Source organism: Etheostoma spectabile, chromosome 7 (assembly GCF_008692095.1).
Source record: "Etheostoma spectabile isolate EspeVRDwgs_2016 chromosome 7, UIUC_Espe_1.0, whole genome shotgun sequence".
In the NCBI taxonomy this organism is placed as follows: domain Eukaryota; kingdom Metazoa; phylum Chordata; class Actinopteri; order Perciformes; family Percidae; genus Etheostoma; species Etheostoma spectabile.
Genome location: NC_045739.1, coordinates 29484637 through 29500622, shown reverse-complemented (window position 1 = coordinate 29500622; position 15986 = coordinate 29484637). Strand labels below are relative to the sequence as shown.

General features: G+C 39.3%; 1 protein-coding gene across 1 annotated transcript in view; it reads right to left on the bottom strand.

Moving 5' to 3' along the window:
* Positions 1–2875: 2875 nt before the first annotated feature.
* The window catches only part of LOC116693138 (mucin-5AC), a 39442-nt gene continuing 26331 nt past the window's right edge, over positions 2876–15986 (bottom strand). Inside the window, exons 35-53 of the mRNA XM_032521849.1 lie at positions 14848–15250; positions 13799–13935; positions 13432–13603; positions 12998–13245; positions 12513–12696; positions 12106–12322; positions 11175–11353; positions 10984–11053; positions 10742–10872; positions 9697–9731; positions 9427–9595; positions 8311–8493; positions 7936–8012; positions 7664–7849; positions 6824–6919; positions 5777–5905; positions 5636–5675; positions 3750–3873; positions 2876–3347 (exon numbers count right to left, since the gene is read on the bottom strand). Of these exons, the coding sequence (XP_032377740.1) occupies positions 3122–3347; positions 3750–3873; positions 5636–5675; positions 5777–5905; positions 6824–6919; positions 7664–7849; positions 7936–8012; positions 8311–8493; positions 9427–9595; positions 9697–9731; positions 10742–10872; positions 10984–11053; positions 11175–11353; positions 12106–12322; positions 12513–12696; positions 12998–13245; positions 13432–13603; positions 13799–13935; positions 14848–15250 (3006 nt within the window). The 3' untranslated portion in view covers positions 2876–3121. The remainder of the gene's footprint in view (positions 3348–3749; positions 3874–5635; positions 5676–5776; positions 5906–6823; positions 6920–7663; positions 7850–7935; positions 8013–8310; positions 8494–9426; positions 9596–9696; positions 9732–10741; positions 10873–10983; positions 11054–11174; positions 11354–12105; positions 12323–12512; positions 12697–12997; positions 13246–13431; positions 13604–13798; positions 13936–14847; positions 15251–15986) is intronic.

Genomic DNA, 15986 nt, shown 5'->3' with positions numbered 1-15986 from the left:
GTTACAGCTTTCACTGAAAAAAACGCAGGAATGTGAATGATTAAAACACAATTTTGAAGAAAGACAAATACTTTATTAAATTGTCAGAGCTCCGAGAAGACAGTGAACCAAATATGATGGTAGTTTGTTTCCCTTTTTTTAATGTGTCAAACAGAAGATACAACCTTTGGTCTTGCAGTGTAATTTCATCTGATTTTGTTGTTTGTCTAAAGGTGATTGATGATTTATTTATTGTTTTCTTTTGTTTATTCGGCCGTTTAACTCACAACAGTTAATGCACTGATAATAAGCAACAGGACAATGACGAAGAAACATCTACACGCTTTGCAAAGGACAACTTGTTCAAGTTATGTATTTTATATGTGCACTCTTGTGTGGTTTGGTCTAGATCCTAAAAAAATATAACTGACAAAAAACTTTACCCAACTAAGACTATGTTAGATGTCAGGAGAGAAACCTGGCTGGTACCCCATGACCAAATAAAGAGAACATAAGACGGATAAAGACAAACTGTCACATAGTATTTTTTTAGGCCTTAGCCTAAAAACTTACCTTTTATAAAAAAAATGGACTAATGTAAAACCATATATACCCTTAATATTGGATGCAGTACTAAAGAAAATGGAAAGACTAAAATGTTTATAGAAACTGCATTTAAGTAGGCCTACATTTTTTCCAAACCCTGGAGAGCAGCAAAAAGCAAAATTACTGCAATTAAACGGGACAGTGAAGTATTCTCACGTATGTTGGTCTGTGGGGCAATCATATAGACTGTATAAAAAAAGAAGAACGACGCGATAGAGACGTCCACTCTGTTACCTAGGTTTTTTTCTGACACTTTAATCAAAATGAGTGTTATTAACACAGGCACTGGTTACAATGGCCTCATAAGCTGGTCTCATAAGGCAGCCCCCCCCTGGTCAAAATACGTTCCTGCGCGGCTGGATACATGGCTTTTAAACAAATACTACACAACCAAAAATATTTCATAAAAAGTGGGGGAATTAGGGAAAATTTAGCAACATTGGCAGCCAAGATGACAACTTTGCCACATGCAACAATATTAACACATTACAAAAAGTCCTCCTGCCAGGCTGGAGCAGATGACCAATCACAAGATATGTTTCCATCCACACGTTTTTATCCTAATTATGTGATATTGAATGAAAAAGGCCTTATGGAAACAATGGAATTTCATGAATATTGACTCAAAGTAAATACGTTCGGTTTTCATCTTTATCAATATTCAGCTCATGCTATAAACGCTGATGGAAGCATTATTTGCTGAATAAATAATGATTTGCGATTAAGTTTTAGGTCATTTTATGGTTGCAACCCGCAACAAAACGAAGAAGAAGAAGTTGCAGTTCATTTCCCCCAGTATTTCCTCTCTGTCTGCACACATGCATACACATACATCAACAAGGAGGAGACGAGAGACTTTCTGAATTTAGTTTAACTCGAAGGAAATGGCCGACAAAGGTTAGAACAAGCTGTAGGACGTCCTGCGGAGTCAATGGAAGACGCTCAAACAGCGAGACATGTCTCAAAAAAGAGTCTTGCAGTAGTGCTGGAGGGACATAAAAGACAAGTTGAACCTGGATCATCAGAGCGATGTATTAATACTTTGTTTGCAAAAGTTTGCTTGAATGTTGTGCGATTCAGTGCAAAAATGAATGGAAACACCTTAAAATGTCTCAAATCAATTCCATATACCAATTTGATTGCAAAACAGCATGTGATGTCATCACCACAGGTTTTATTCATTTTTTTACCAAACTTCAGATAATTTGATTGACAAGCGGATTGAAACTTAGCTATAGAAGGCCGGAGAAGGCAGGCTTGGAGTTGCGTAACACTTAGCAGAGAATAGCCAAAACTGTTGAAACAGGAGCATTCAGAACAGTTGGAAATTATAACATTGTAGATATGACAGAAAATGAGGAAAAGCACAATACAGTCACTTTAAAAGTGATGCTCATTAAATTGTTATGAAGCATATTTTGTCTTTGACTTTTAGTCATTCCTCTTTGGCTGCAGAAACAACTACCTCAGGTTTATCTTTTTAAAATTTAGAGTGCCCATATTCTGCTCATTTTCAGGTTCATAATTGTATTTTGAAGTTGTACCACAATAGGTTTACATGATTTCAATTTTTTTTTGTACTGCACATTGCTGCAGATCCTCTTTTCACCCTGTGTGTTTAGGTCTCTGTTTTAGCTACAGAGTGAGACATCTCACTTCTATCCTATCTTTGTTGGGAGCTGCACATGCTCAGTAGCTAAGAAAGATCTCATCAGCTAGATAAGTCTTTCTCCAGCTTTGGTCAGTCCAAGGCAGGATTAGCTGGGAGACTTCTTCTAGACGAGGGCCATAACAGGGACAGGAAGTAGTTCTTTTGGAGATTAGGGTCAACTAGTGGCTGTTGGAACAGGGTTTTGCCATTGAGAACGAGCTAGCATGCTACGGTTAGCCCCCTCGTCTCGGCTAATGATGTATAAAGCCATGCAGATGTTGAACAGCTCACCCGGAGACTGAAGACAGAGGACATTCTGAAACCGGATCTCACTCAAAACAGCATTGATGTTTGTTTTTTCCCAAGTTTGTTTGCATGTGGAAGCACCAGAGACACAAAATAACCCCTCAAATCCCAGAATTGTTTTTTTTTTCATAATATGGGCAATCTAAGGCAATTCTGGAAAATCCTATCGTTGATTTGTTCATTGCTCAAAATCTGTGTTTGTATTGGACTGTAGTCCCTGGTTAATATGATCGTGTAAATGTGTCATCTGCATAACAATGACTTATTTGGTTGCTTTCTGTAATCTGAGCCAGTGGTAGCATGTAAATGTAAAAGAGAAGAGGCCCTAGAATAGAGCCTTGTGTCTTCATTCTGGTTCTCCAAAGCTCCCAATAAAAAAAAACAGGACAAAGACAGTATTTAAGCTGCAGTATAATCTTTATTGATGAGATCCATGTGGGTTTCTTATCAAGCTAAAACTAAGTAAACTGATACATGAGACATAAATAGAGGAACTATGCATGCTGATTCCAGTATAATTTAATTTACGGTACTATAAATTAATGCGCCAAATGCATATGCTTGTCCTGGTTTTTTGCCTTATCTCCTGCGTCGACGTGATTTGACACTGGAGGTAATGGTTGCCGATTCCCTCTGGCCAGGCACAGAGCACTCTGTCTTGAGGCACCCGCAGGTGTCGATGTGGGTGTAGGTGTAAGTGATCTCTGTGTTGTCAGGGCAGGAGAGCTGGACCCGGCGCTCAGATGTTGCCAACTCCTGGCAACAGGAGCAGGTGTGCTGCAAGGATCTTGTTTTGGTAGAATAGCTGAGAGAAGAGAGAAAAGATGGTGAGCCGAATGGGAAAAGATCAAGCAAGGAAATGGGTAAAAATGTAATTAAAACTACAGAGCTGAAACATTTAGAAAGCTACTCAATATGATCATTATATGACATAAACCCAATAAATCACATTTATACAAAAATGAGAAAAAAAACAACATTATATTGTACAATGACCCTAGAACATCCTTGGATCCTTGAACTATAAGTCATGATATCTCAGGTCTTTGTTGCACAGACCTTTGAGCTCTTAAAATTCCTACAACTTACATAATGTAAATACCTATTTGAATGTGACAGAAAGTACAGAAACAGAAACATTTATTTGGCATGTTATGTAATTTTCCATTAAACTAATGATAAGGTAAATGGCATGAGGGGGACTCACAAGGTGAAGGTGCCACATGCTCCATTACAGGATGTGACATTGACCAGGTCTTTGGCATGGCAGCCCTGGCTCTCCAGGTACACAGGTGTAGTGGACACACCGCATGGCTCACCCTTCGGAATACCTGGCGCAGGCAAGAGAAACAAGATGAGAGGAGATAACATCTCATTTGACCCGATTCACAGATCATAGCATCTGGGGACAAAAGTATGAGTGAAGACAACTGCACTTGGTCTTCCAGGGTGGAAACCATAACTGGTTACTTTCTGCGTTTTTGTGTTTGTTTTGAGAAGTAAAACTAATTTAACTGCAATGAACTACTGCACCAGATCAATACCAATACAAAACAAATGCATTGCTGAATATATGAAGAGGCTCAATAAACCAATGACGTCTTGAATGTACTCTCATCTAGTTAACCATAAGATATTTGGTGATAACCTTGTTTAAGTCCCGTAAACAGTGTCAGTAGTGTATTCCTTTTGGCAGTAATGCAGCAATATAACGCATTACTAATTCCATTTCTAGTCTAGTTACATTTTGTAATGTTTACAATCTCACTAACGGGAGTTAACACGCATTTTAACGCGGATAAAAAGCGGTGAGTTTTATTTCCTGTTGCTGGTTGAGATGACTGGTTCAGATGTCATGTCACATGTCAGGAATTAACGTTGAGGCTTAATATAATAATATCATAGGATTTTATCAGCCGTGGAGAGTGACTCTGCCTGCAGTGGAATGGTTTCCAATGGGATCATTGGGACCATTTGTTCAATATGTTGCAGTTTTTGAACGTGAGCAACTTAAGCTTTAGCTTCTCATGTTCATCTCAGTAATCTAGCAAGAGTACACAACAGACAACTTCTGTGTAGGCTACTACAAAATAAAAGCTCTTCCTGTGACGGTTTGCAGTAAAACCACATTACTGTAACAAATAAAGCCTTTTCACATATCAGCTGTAAATCTAGTACTGTAAATATTGGAGATATTGAGTTATGGGTAGGCTACTACAAAATAAAAGCACTTCCTGTGACGGTTCGCAGTAAAACCACATTACTGTAACAAATAAAGTTGTGTACCTTTTTACATATCAGCTGTAAATCAAGTACTGTAAATAATGTAGATATTGAGTTATGGGTAGGCTACTACAAAATTAAAGCACTTCCTGTGACGGTTCGCAGTAAAACCACATTACTGTAACAAATAAAGTTGTGTACCTTTTCACATATGAACTGTAAATCAAGTACTGTAAATAATGTAGATATTGAAATATAATCACACTATAAATGACCTTAGTTTTAAACTGAACATGAATGTCTTATTCAAGTGCTTTAACCAAACATTTTACAACAATGCCTACTTCAATACAACTGTAAGGTACTTTTAATTGAGTATTTTCATTTTCTCCTACTTGCCTATTGTACATTTTACTAATCTATTTTTATAGCTTAAGTTACTTCTCATATTCATATTAATCATATAAATATATTGAATAATCTTTGATGTTTTAAAGTGGATGAAGAGGAGACTTCATTGATTCGGTGGTGAAATTCACGCGCTAGCTGCCTAGTCAAACTTCCGCTGTTATTTTGGTGAAAGTAACTCAAAAAGTAATGCAAACGTAGAGTGACAGTAATATTGTAATATAACCAATTACTCTCAAATGACTGTAACTAGTAATCTATAACGTGTTACGTTTTAGAAGTAACTTGCCCAACACAGCCATGAATGGCTTGTATATGACTTAGTAAGAGCTGCTCACAATGGTCCTGCTCATTTAGCTTGAAATCTTAGAATCTCGGATGGACATCACGTGGCTTTGTGTGCTAGAGTAAGAGGAGAGTGTGGAGGAGGAGTGTAATTAATATGCTGGACGCAATACATACAGATGGGGCAGCATCCGTCTGGAGCTATGGTCTCTGTGCCCTGCAGGAGCCAAAAACATTTACATCAAAATCCCATCATCAATGATGTATTAGTTTCCAACCTCAAATTATATGTGTATAGATGTGTGTGTGTGCACTCACCGGTATGCATTCATTAGGGTCGTAGAGGGGACAGGTTGTCTTAGCTTCTATGGTGATGAACTGATTAGCGATCTTCACACACTCAAACTTCACACAGGCGTTCCCGGCAGGACTCCAAATGGAGCCAGGCTAAATAAAAACACAACAGAATTTTGAAACAGTCGTGCAGACAAGGCTGGATCAGAGTCACTATCATCTCCGTGTCGTCATCTGTTGACTGTTCTTGTGCTGTTTTTTACAGGCTTTGACTCTGAGCCCTTTTTGTCTCCCTGTGGCCTTATCATCTGATATGTGGTTTTGATAACAGACATGGCAAGTTGGACTTGAAGAAAGATAGAGGGACATAGCAGAGCTTTTGTATGTTTTAGTCAATTACAAATAGTATATTACTACACAGCGCAGTTTGTAAATTTCAAACTTGATTAATAAAGATAATTGCTATTTTAAGTTTTTTTGGGGGGTCATTTTTAGGCCTTTAATTGACAGGACAGCAGAAGACATGAAAGGGGAAAGAGAGGGGGGATGACATGCAGCAAAGGGCCGCACGTTGGGGTTGAGTAATCTCTATATATGGGCGCCCGTTTTACCAACTGAGCTACCCAGGTGCCCTAAGAATGATAGTTCTAACGTGGTAATACTGTTTGATTTTATTCTCTCTTTTGCCTTATGAGACACCACACCTCCTGATGGAGGAACACCAAAAGAAACGGAAAACCTTTTTTCAACTGCACAAAGAGTGGATCGTTGTAATTTCACATTTGTTTAAATTTGTGACCTATGTGTTAATGTGTTCCAATTTTTTTAATCCAATTCGTTACAAAATCTGTAGAGGTGTCGTGTTCCGTGTGGGCTTCATGTGTCATGTTATGCTGAAACAGCCAAAAAGTAACAACAAATGAAAGCAATGTGATCTGATAGCATCATTATCTTTAAAAGAAAGAAGAGATGGTGGAGACCTAAGTAACCTTACACATCTATCAAATCAAATTTCTTTCATTCTCTCACACCTAAAACACATTCTGCATGCACACACAATTTTGGACCAACCTTTAATGAGTATGTGGCATTCAACAGCACGACAATGCAGCTTGTTTGGACACATGTCCCGCAGCACTGGTTAGCGCTGATGTGGTACTCATAACCCTGAACAGAGACACAAAGACACAAACTCAGCATCCAAACAATGCACATCAAAATGTAAAACCAGCACAACACCTGGGTTCTTTTGAAATGTACAGGATGTCAGAATTTGGATTCACGGTTGAAATGAGTATTGTGTCGGTTTTACGGGATGACTTAAATTAATTAAGAGGCAAAACTAAAGCTGAGGCAAACACAGAAAGAACCAAATGTGTCACACAGTCTTTGACAAACAATGTGTGCGGTTGAAAGACACAGTTAATCCAAGCACTAGTGCTTGGATAAAACCAAAATCAAATCAAATTCTAAAACATTCTGTAGGTCCGAATTTTAGAGTCTGAAGGGGGTCTTTTGAGATGGTGAACTGAGCCATGTTCAGTATGAATCTGCCTTGACTTTTTCCAATAGATGACTTCTACTCGTTCTCAGCTCTGTAGAATATAGGAAGGTGCTCTCAAACTGATTTCAGCAGCATGCTCCCTTATAATAATCCCTGTCCGAATCTGTGTCGTGCTCTTTTGTAATTTTGCTTAATTTCCATTCTTATAACGGCAAATCCGGTCAGTTTTTATGGGCATTAACACCAACTAGAAAAATTACAATGATACTCATGCTATCTTCAAATGTTGAAAATTCAATGCATGTTTGGAAGAGCATGTGGCAAATGAGTGTGCTCAAAGAACATAATGATAACGAAATTAAAAATGAAAGTGAGGGGGGAGGGAAAGAGCGAGCGAGAATACCTACCACAGGGCAGTTGGTGTCGCAGGGTATAGGCTCACAGTCTATAATGTTCAGATGGCTGCTGGCATTGACCTTGTTACTACAAATGCACTTCTCACATGGCTTCATGGGCACCGGTTCTCCGACCTGGACGGACAAGGTAAGAAGGTCAGCACAGATAAACATACTCACGCTTGGAAACATTACTTCCTTTCAGTATAATGCAGTCCAGTACAACACCACTGTAAACCTCACCAATAAATAGATATACATTAATACATCTGAGAGTGAGCTACCTTTGTAGAGGGAGAATTCATGGCTGAGCTGCTGTAATGGATCGCATTAGGTTTTACAAGTGTGGCTAAAGTGATCACTGAGTGTGTGTTCATAATTAGTCTGGATCAACGGAAGTACATTTCCAGGATAATTGCTTGACATCCGGATGTCCCTCACGTTCCGCTCTATGTGTCACCATTCTCAAACTCACTTCACTTTGGGAAACAACAAACTTTGAGCTAGCAAAGCGATATGTATTCTTTTATGCTGTAGGCAATTCCCATCAGTTTCAGGTGAGGGTGGTAGTAAGACGTGAGATCTCACCTGGTACTCATGGTTGTTGAAAACACACACATCCTTTTTAGGCACTGTTAAGGAAACCAATCAAGAAAGGCATTTTAAATGTGATGCAACAATCGCTATGGTAAAAATGTAACGTGGCAATGCAGTTCCAGTATGCACTAGCATAGCACACTTACCGCAGGAGTATTTCCAACAGCAGACTCCCTTAGCTTTGTTCGGAATAAAACCAAGAGGACAGGATGGCACAAGACCAGGGCACAGCGTCCCATTACAAACTGTTCAGAGGCAAAAGTGGGTGAATGAAGGAGGGGATGCTCACACCACCAAATATCACAAGATAAACATGTATTATACAAATATTTAAAAAAGAGCTATTTAACTGAGATGCAAGACCTTAAAGGTCCCGTGGAAAGAAAATGTCACTTTATGAGTTTTTTTTAAACAATAATATGAGTCCCCCCAGCCTGCCTATGGTCCCCTAGTGGCTAGTAATGGTGAAAGGGGTAAACCGAGCCCTGGGTATCCTGCTCTGCCTTTGAGAAAATGAAAGCTCAGATGGGCCAATCTGGAATCTTGCCCCTTATGAGGTCATAAGGAGCAAGGTTATCTCCCCTTTTTCTGCTTTGCTCGCCCAGAGAATTTGGCCCACCCATGAGAGAGAGACATCATGGCTTTCAAATGAGCAAAGAGGCAGGTGGTCAAGGCCACACCCCCAGCCTCCACGTTGCCCCCCCCCCCCCTCTCTCCTCCTCAAAAGCTCAGAAAGGGCACATACTAAGGAAAGCTCATTGTGGGACTGGCTCTGGAGGCTGGAATTCTGCACCAAGGCTGAATATTTGGAAAGAGACTTCAGATACAGTATTAGGGGACCACTAAGGTCTATGCAAAAGAGACTTCAGATACAGTATTAGGAGACCACTAAGGTCTACATAAAAGTAACTTCAGATACAGTATTAGGGGACCACTAAGGCCTATGTAAAAGAGACTTCAGATACAGTATTAGGGGACCACTAAGGGGTATATAAAAGAGACTTCAGATACAATGTTAGGGGACCACTAAGGTCTTTATTAAAGCATCCAAAGAGCACCATGTCATGGGACCTTTAAAAAACCTTTAAAATAAACCTTGGTTTTCAGAACAAGCAAGAAGAGAACACACGGTCATTTTTGGTTGTCCATTACAATTCACCTTCTTGGTGCACACTTACCACAAATCTCCTCTTGACAGCAGCCAACCGTTTCAGTGACCTTGACCTGGCCTTCTTCGTCACAGCTGAGGGGGGGCTGTGCCGGACAGGACACGGGATGGCAGCTGACCTGCAGTGTGTCCTCCTCACATCTACACTCATTACAGTTTTCTTTCCACGTCGAATTGGCCTGAGGGAACAATGTTTATTGCAGAGTTATGGCATTATAAACTCTTTGGGCCTTTCCAAAGGATAGTAAACAGGCACTGGCATTGTAAACAAATCACTTACCCGTGTCCAACTTCCATTTGACAGCCGACAAATTTCTATTTGGAGAAAAATATGAACAGTCATTTGCATTCATTGAGACTTTTTCATCACAGAGTCGTAGATAAGACTCATCACATCACAACTTGCACAATAGGTTTATCTACAGCTTTATCCATACTAGTTAAGTGGTTGCACATTTCTATTTTAATTCACAACTTGTACATATTTTAAATTATTTGTTCTTATATTCTATCCTATTATTATTTCATGTATATTGTCTCCTGGTATTTCATGCATATTCTGTATGTGGGCTGTGTGTCTGATATTTGCTGCTTTTTTTAGGATCAATACAAATCTATCTATCTATCTATCTATCTATCTATCTATCTATCTATCTATCTATCTATCTATCTATCTATCTATCTATCTATCTATCTATCTATCTATCTTGGTTCAGCCTGCTTCAGGAGCTAAGGCTTGAAAATCCTCCATGTTTTCTCTCTGAAATCCCAGTTAAAAAAACATTTCCTTTCCATTATTAAAAAAATTAAATTTTCCCTTGCTAGGGTAATAAAATCTTTTTCTATTTTTTATTGTCCCACTTCTTATTCTAAATATTGGTTCTAAAAACTGGATTGACCGTCCTTAACTCAGGCTCTGTGTAATAGCGAGGGGTCATGGCACTTGCTCAGCTGCAGGTAAGGTAGTCAGGTGCATGGTCTGTATTTTAATTGACGGAAAAGGCTCAGATTCCAGCAATACCTACGGCTTTGATGGCTTGAATCTCAGCTTTCTTAAATCCCTGCTTAAGCTAAATCCATTTTGTTTTAAGAGGTAGACAAAAAGAGACTAAACAGGTGAAGCTGAAACTTGTATCCTGTGCAGACCATCAGAACAAGTTGGTAGTTCTGCAAAACAGTGGCTCAAATCATGACATTTTGGAATGTTTGTTGAATCATTCTCATCAGTTGCTGTACTTAGTCACAAAAGGCCATTAAAAAGTGCAATACATTCTTTTCCATAGCTTCCATAGCTGTTGCCATATAGTAGTGCCGTCTGCTCTTACCACAGTTGTGCACACATTCATTAGAGCTGGAAGAGAGGAGGAAGTGGTCATCTGGACAGAAACAACCCTCCAGCTTCACATTTGTCATGGCACTGAACTCATTGACGGCGTAGACGAATTTCTGGTTGTACCTAAAAGGAGCAACAGCATATTATGTGAAGGTTGTGTGTGGTCAAAGCATAAATGAATGCAAATGGATCGAGTTTGATGAGCAACAACAATATTTTGGTAAATTGCTGTACCAGGAATCACAGGTAGGCTCCACCTGAGGACCACATGCCCGATAGACTTTGGGACTTGGACAGTCATATTCTATTAAGAGATGAAAAGAGATGAACACATTATCATTTAGGTAAGGTGACTGCTGTAATGTTGTTATAAAAGGTAATAGTGGTAGTGCTTGATTATAACATGACATATTCAGGTTGCATACCACAGAGTCCGTCGGTGGCATTTCTCCAGTCAATACACAGTCCAGACTCAGCACAGGCGTCGGCATAGGTTTGTAAGCTGGTGCAGCCAACAAGCTTTATGTGCATGTGGCAAACGTCAAACTCACAGGCCTCGACAAATGGAATGTAGTCAATAACCTTGTGGCAAGCTTCAAACACACTGGGGAAAATTGAATTTATAGTCAGTATGGACAAACTGAATGCATCATTGAACATTATCAATAAGCTTGTCAGGTGTGTTTGAACGCTGTAATGTCTTTAATATTATTATTTTAAAGATGGAATCCGTAACATGGATGCCTTCATTAATCTGTCAAAGTAATAACCTTTTGTCGTTTGGACAGCTGTCTTAATTTATGCTATGGCATATTCAGGCATGACATGAAGGTGATAGAAAGAGCCACAATACTATATTTACCTGACAATTCTGCTACTCTACTTTAGTGTCTGGCACGACAAGATGTTAAGCTTGAACTTCATTTTTTATTTCTATTTTCTCACATGCTGTATGTCAGGTTTTTAGCTGGATATTTGTCAGTTTGCATGGATAAAAGCAGTGACGGTTGTGGGGGGTCTCTTTGCGCCCGTCATTCATTTTTCACCCAACCTTTATCCCCAAAGAGGGGATCTTATTCATGTGCAGTGATAAATAAAACGTGGGTTAACAATTCATGGGCTCCTTGTTCTGATTAATTGGACATTATTATGTCAGATTTGAGATGTGTTCAAAGTTAAAGTAGTCAAGGTAATGTCCACTGCTCATACAAATTGTTTATAAAAACAGTCCCTTACTATTGTTTGAATTAAAACCTATTAAATAACATGTTATTTGATGAATTTGTAAATCCACAGCGGCAATGTATTATTCACACTAAAACATTTGAATCTGATGTTACAGATTTTTCCTCCTACCTGCCCTTAATGATCTCACAGATGGTTGTATCGCAGGTGCTGTGCGGAGTTGTAGGCGCAGAAGTAGTCGTAGGCAGAGGCGTAGGTGTAGGTGCAACTGTGGGCTTAGTATGTTCACAGTTTTCCGCATGCCAATGATGTGCCATGTTAGGACATGAAGGATCAATTTTGCCATTTGGCAACATGCAGTCATCTGTCCGGTTGTTGTCACATGTGCCTAAAAAACCCCACAGCATTATGAATCATATGGAATGCAGAATGTGTTAAATAGGTACAAAAAGTTATATCTGTTGTGAGTAACAGGTTCACAAAATAAATAAACATCTATACATGAACGTGTCATTTATCAACTGCTGTCCGAACTCTACATTGAGTAAGAGACTATTCATTTCTACTGCAGGACTCACCACACTGTCCCTCTGTGTTGCCGGCAAATTTACTATAGGGCAGGTAGATGCCAAATATGAGTCCTGAGAAGGTGATCTTGGCATGGATTGCAGGGATGACAAGCACTGTCTCTATACCGGTGGAGGTTATACGGAAGTCACCGTTCTGGTATGCAGGAGTCACATGCTTGCCATTCACAGTGGTCTAAAACAAAAAAAGCATTATAATACAAATGTCAGAAATAACCCTTGATGCAAGTCTTTGTAAGGTTCAATCCACCAACAGTAAGCCCTTCTTTGGACAGGTTTTACAAATAAGATTCAGGTCAGGTACAACACAGTCTCACTCCCAACCTGTCAAGAACCAAGGCTTGGTCAATTGGTCGTGAGTCGATGAGTTGGGTTGTGAGGTATGGAGTCCAAACCAGTGGTTGCATTTGCACAGGATAATAAAACGTTGGAGTTTGAATTAAAAACAGAGAAAGGTAATTGTGCCATGTAATTACCTGATTTGTGTAAACGCCATTGACCTCCTTCTGCATTATAAAGATTGTGTAGCTTTTGTAGAAGACAGTGATGGACTGAGGACAGGCCAAGCCCTCATCAGAATTACAGTAGTAGTTATCGATCATAACACTGAAGTTGTATTTGGGCAATATCTCCTTCATCAGCCAGTACGAACAGTTGCCTTGAAAACCATAGTAGGTTCCATCGAAGGTGACATAATGGGGGTCTCCCCAACCATAGCAGATACCTTCAAACAAAATGCATATTTCATTTTTAAAATGACATTTCAAGTAATCTGGGTATCATTTAAGACATGCAATCCAGTGTTAAATCAAATATAAGTAAAATAATGTAATATAAGAGGTAAAATTCTTTCACATTGTTTAACCTTAGGGTTCTCCAACCAAGCGTAATTTTCGAGGGTCAGACTTACATTGGCATTCATAGTGGAAGCAGCATCCGTCATCATCCATCACTTTAACAGCAGGGAAGTTATTTGCACATACTACAGGCTTTGGAGTTGGACATTGTGTTTGGTTATAGGTCACCTTGCCATTGTCACATGTCCCAACAAGACAGTTACTCTCCTTCCAAATTTCACCATCCTATGGGGACAATCATAGATTGAAATCATTAAAAACAGAGAGGGCTGGTATTGTCGTAAAAAAACATGAAATTGTCATACAAAATCATTAGCAAATTTAATCATAACATTTTAAGGATTAAGCGGTAATCTACTGCTTAACAATTCCGTTGACAAATAAAGTTAAACAATTATGCAATAGAAAAAAAAGAAGTACCTTTCTTGGAGGGTTTACACACTCTTTCCTCGTATTATTACACGGATGGTGGTCTTTGAGTACTATATGACAGTTTTCATTGCAGTACCCTATGTAGCAGTAGCCATCGTGGTCCGACATATTGTAGACTATGGAGTCTGAAAATGAGGCACAGGCAGATTGTTGAAAAGGGGTCTGTCACATATCTCATGTTATAAACTGTATGCAGTGTTACAGAGGTTATCATATATAACATGTATGCACTATATACTGTCCATTACATAGATCAATCAGTCTGTCAATCAACAAATGAATCAATCAATAGTTTCAGGTGTCTCTTTGACAAATGAAGGAGCAGCTGTACACTCTCTCTACAAAGCCATTCCAAAGAGGGGCTTAACAGTTGTGATGACGTTTTGGGTAACCTTTATCTTATAAACCTAGTTTGTCTTTCCACAGTTCCAACGATCAAACCTCTGTTTTGCTCAAAATACATAATTTACCCATTAACATCAGAAAATATGTTGGCTCTTTAAAATATTGTTTATTTAAATACAAGACTTAATTTAAATAAACAATACTTTTAACATGGCGAGAGCAATTATTGAGCTTTTTTGGATTAAACAAAAATGATATTACTCTTAAACCAAAAGGTCTGAACTTGTCAAAGATGCACAATTGCTCTACGTGATTGCATTGCAGCCTGGTTTCAGCTGCCAATTACAGCGTATTGTACACAATACTAGACTAATATTAAAGATCTTTGTTGACATTAGCCAGTTAGACACCAATACACGGTTGTCCAATTTGAAAAAAATGAAAAACCCATTAATTGTTCAATAAAAGTATGTCTACTAAAGATGGTTTGCAATAAGTTTAATGTAGAAAAGTTAAGCTAGTTGGCCAACGTTTAAATGTGTTATGTAGGGATTTCATTATTTTGACTAGAAATGTTAAATTTGAATGGTGAAAAGAATTTTGCAAAATGCCAACATAGCTTTCTTGATCACAATGGTGTCTGAAATAGATAGATACATGTTAAAATGTGTGTCTTTATAAGCAGAACTTACCAGGGGGGAACAGGATACCATTATAAAGGCAATGGCAAATTTGTTGTGCAGTAGATGGCGCAGTAGTTGGTCGAGAGGGTGTTCCTGTGACTATATGTAACTCAGTTGTAGTAGAAGGTGTAGTGGATGTAATGGTAGTTGTAGGTGGCTGAGTTGTTGTTTCAGTTGTGGTAGAAGGTGTAGTGGATGTCGTAGTTGAAGGGGTTGTAGTTGGAAATGTAGTTGAGGGAGTTGAAGGTTTAGGAGTTGTAACTGTAGTTGAGGGAGTTGAAGGTGTTGATGTTGGAAGTGTAGTAGAAGGAGGTTGTGTTGGACACCCACAGCATTTAAATCTGATCTCGTAATCAAAACACTCTTGCTGGAGCCCTTGTTGTTTGTTGTAGCATATGAGACCAACATCTTTCTTACAAATCACATTTTGTCCCACCAGTGACATGGGAAGTCCAGGGTAAAGGGTAGCTCTACATTGGACTTCTTCAGGAGCCGGGCATATATGATAACCAGCAGAGATTAGGTTCTTGATGGATTCATGTCCCCCCATCAGGGCCTGTTGTGGGCTTCCCATTATTGATCCATTCCGACCAGCCACATGTCATATCATGTCCCCCTGGGCAAGGTGTAGGTGTTGGTGGCTGAGTTGTTTCAGTTGTAGTAGAAGGTGTAGTGGATGTCAAAGTGAAGGGGTTGTAGTTGGAAATGTAGTTGAGGGAGTTGAAGGTTTAGGAGTTGTAACTGTAGTTGAGGGAGTTGAAGGTGTTGATGTTGGAAGTGTAGTAGAAGGAGGTTGTGTTGGACACCCACAGCATTTAAATCTGATCTCGTAATCAAAACACTCTTGCTGGAGCCCTTGTTGTTTGTTGTAGCATATGAGACCAACATCTTTCTTACAAATCACATTTTGTCCCACCAGTGACATGGGAAGTCCAGGGTAAAGGGTAGCTCTACATTGGACTTCTTCAGGAGCCGGGCATATATGATAACCAGCAGAGATTAGGTTCTTGATGGATTCATTGTCCCCCCCATCAGGGCCTGTTGTGGGCTTCCCATTATTGATCCATTCCGACCAGCCACATGTCATATCATGTCCCCCTGGGCAAGGTGTAGGTGTTGGTGGCTGAGTTGTTTCAGTTGTAGTAGAA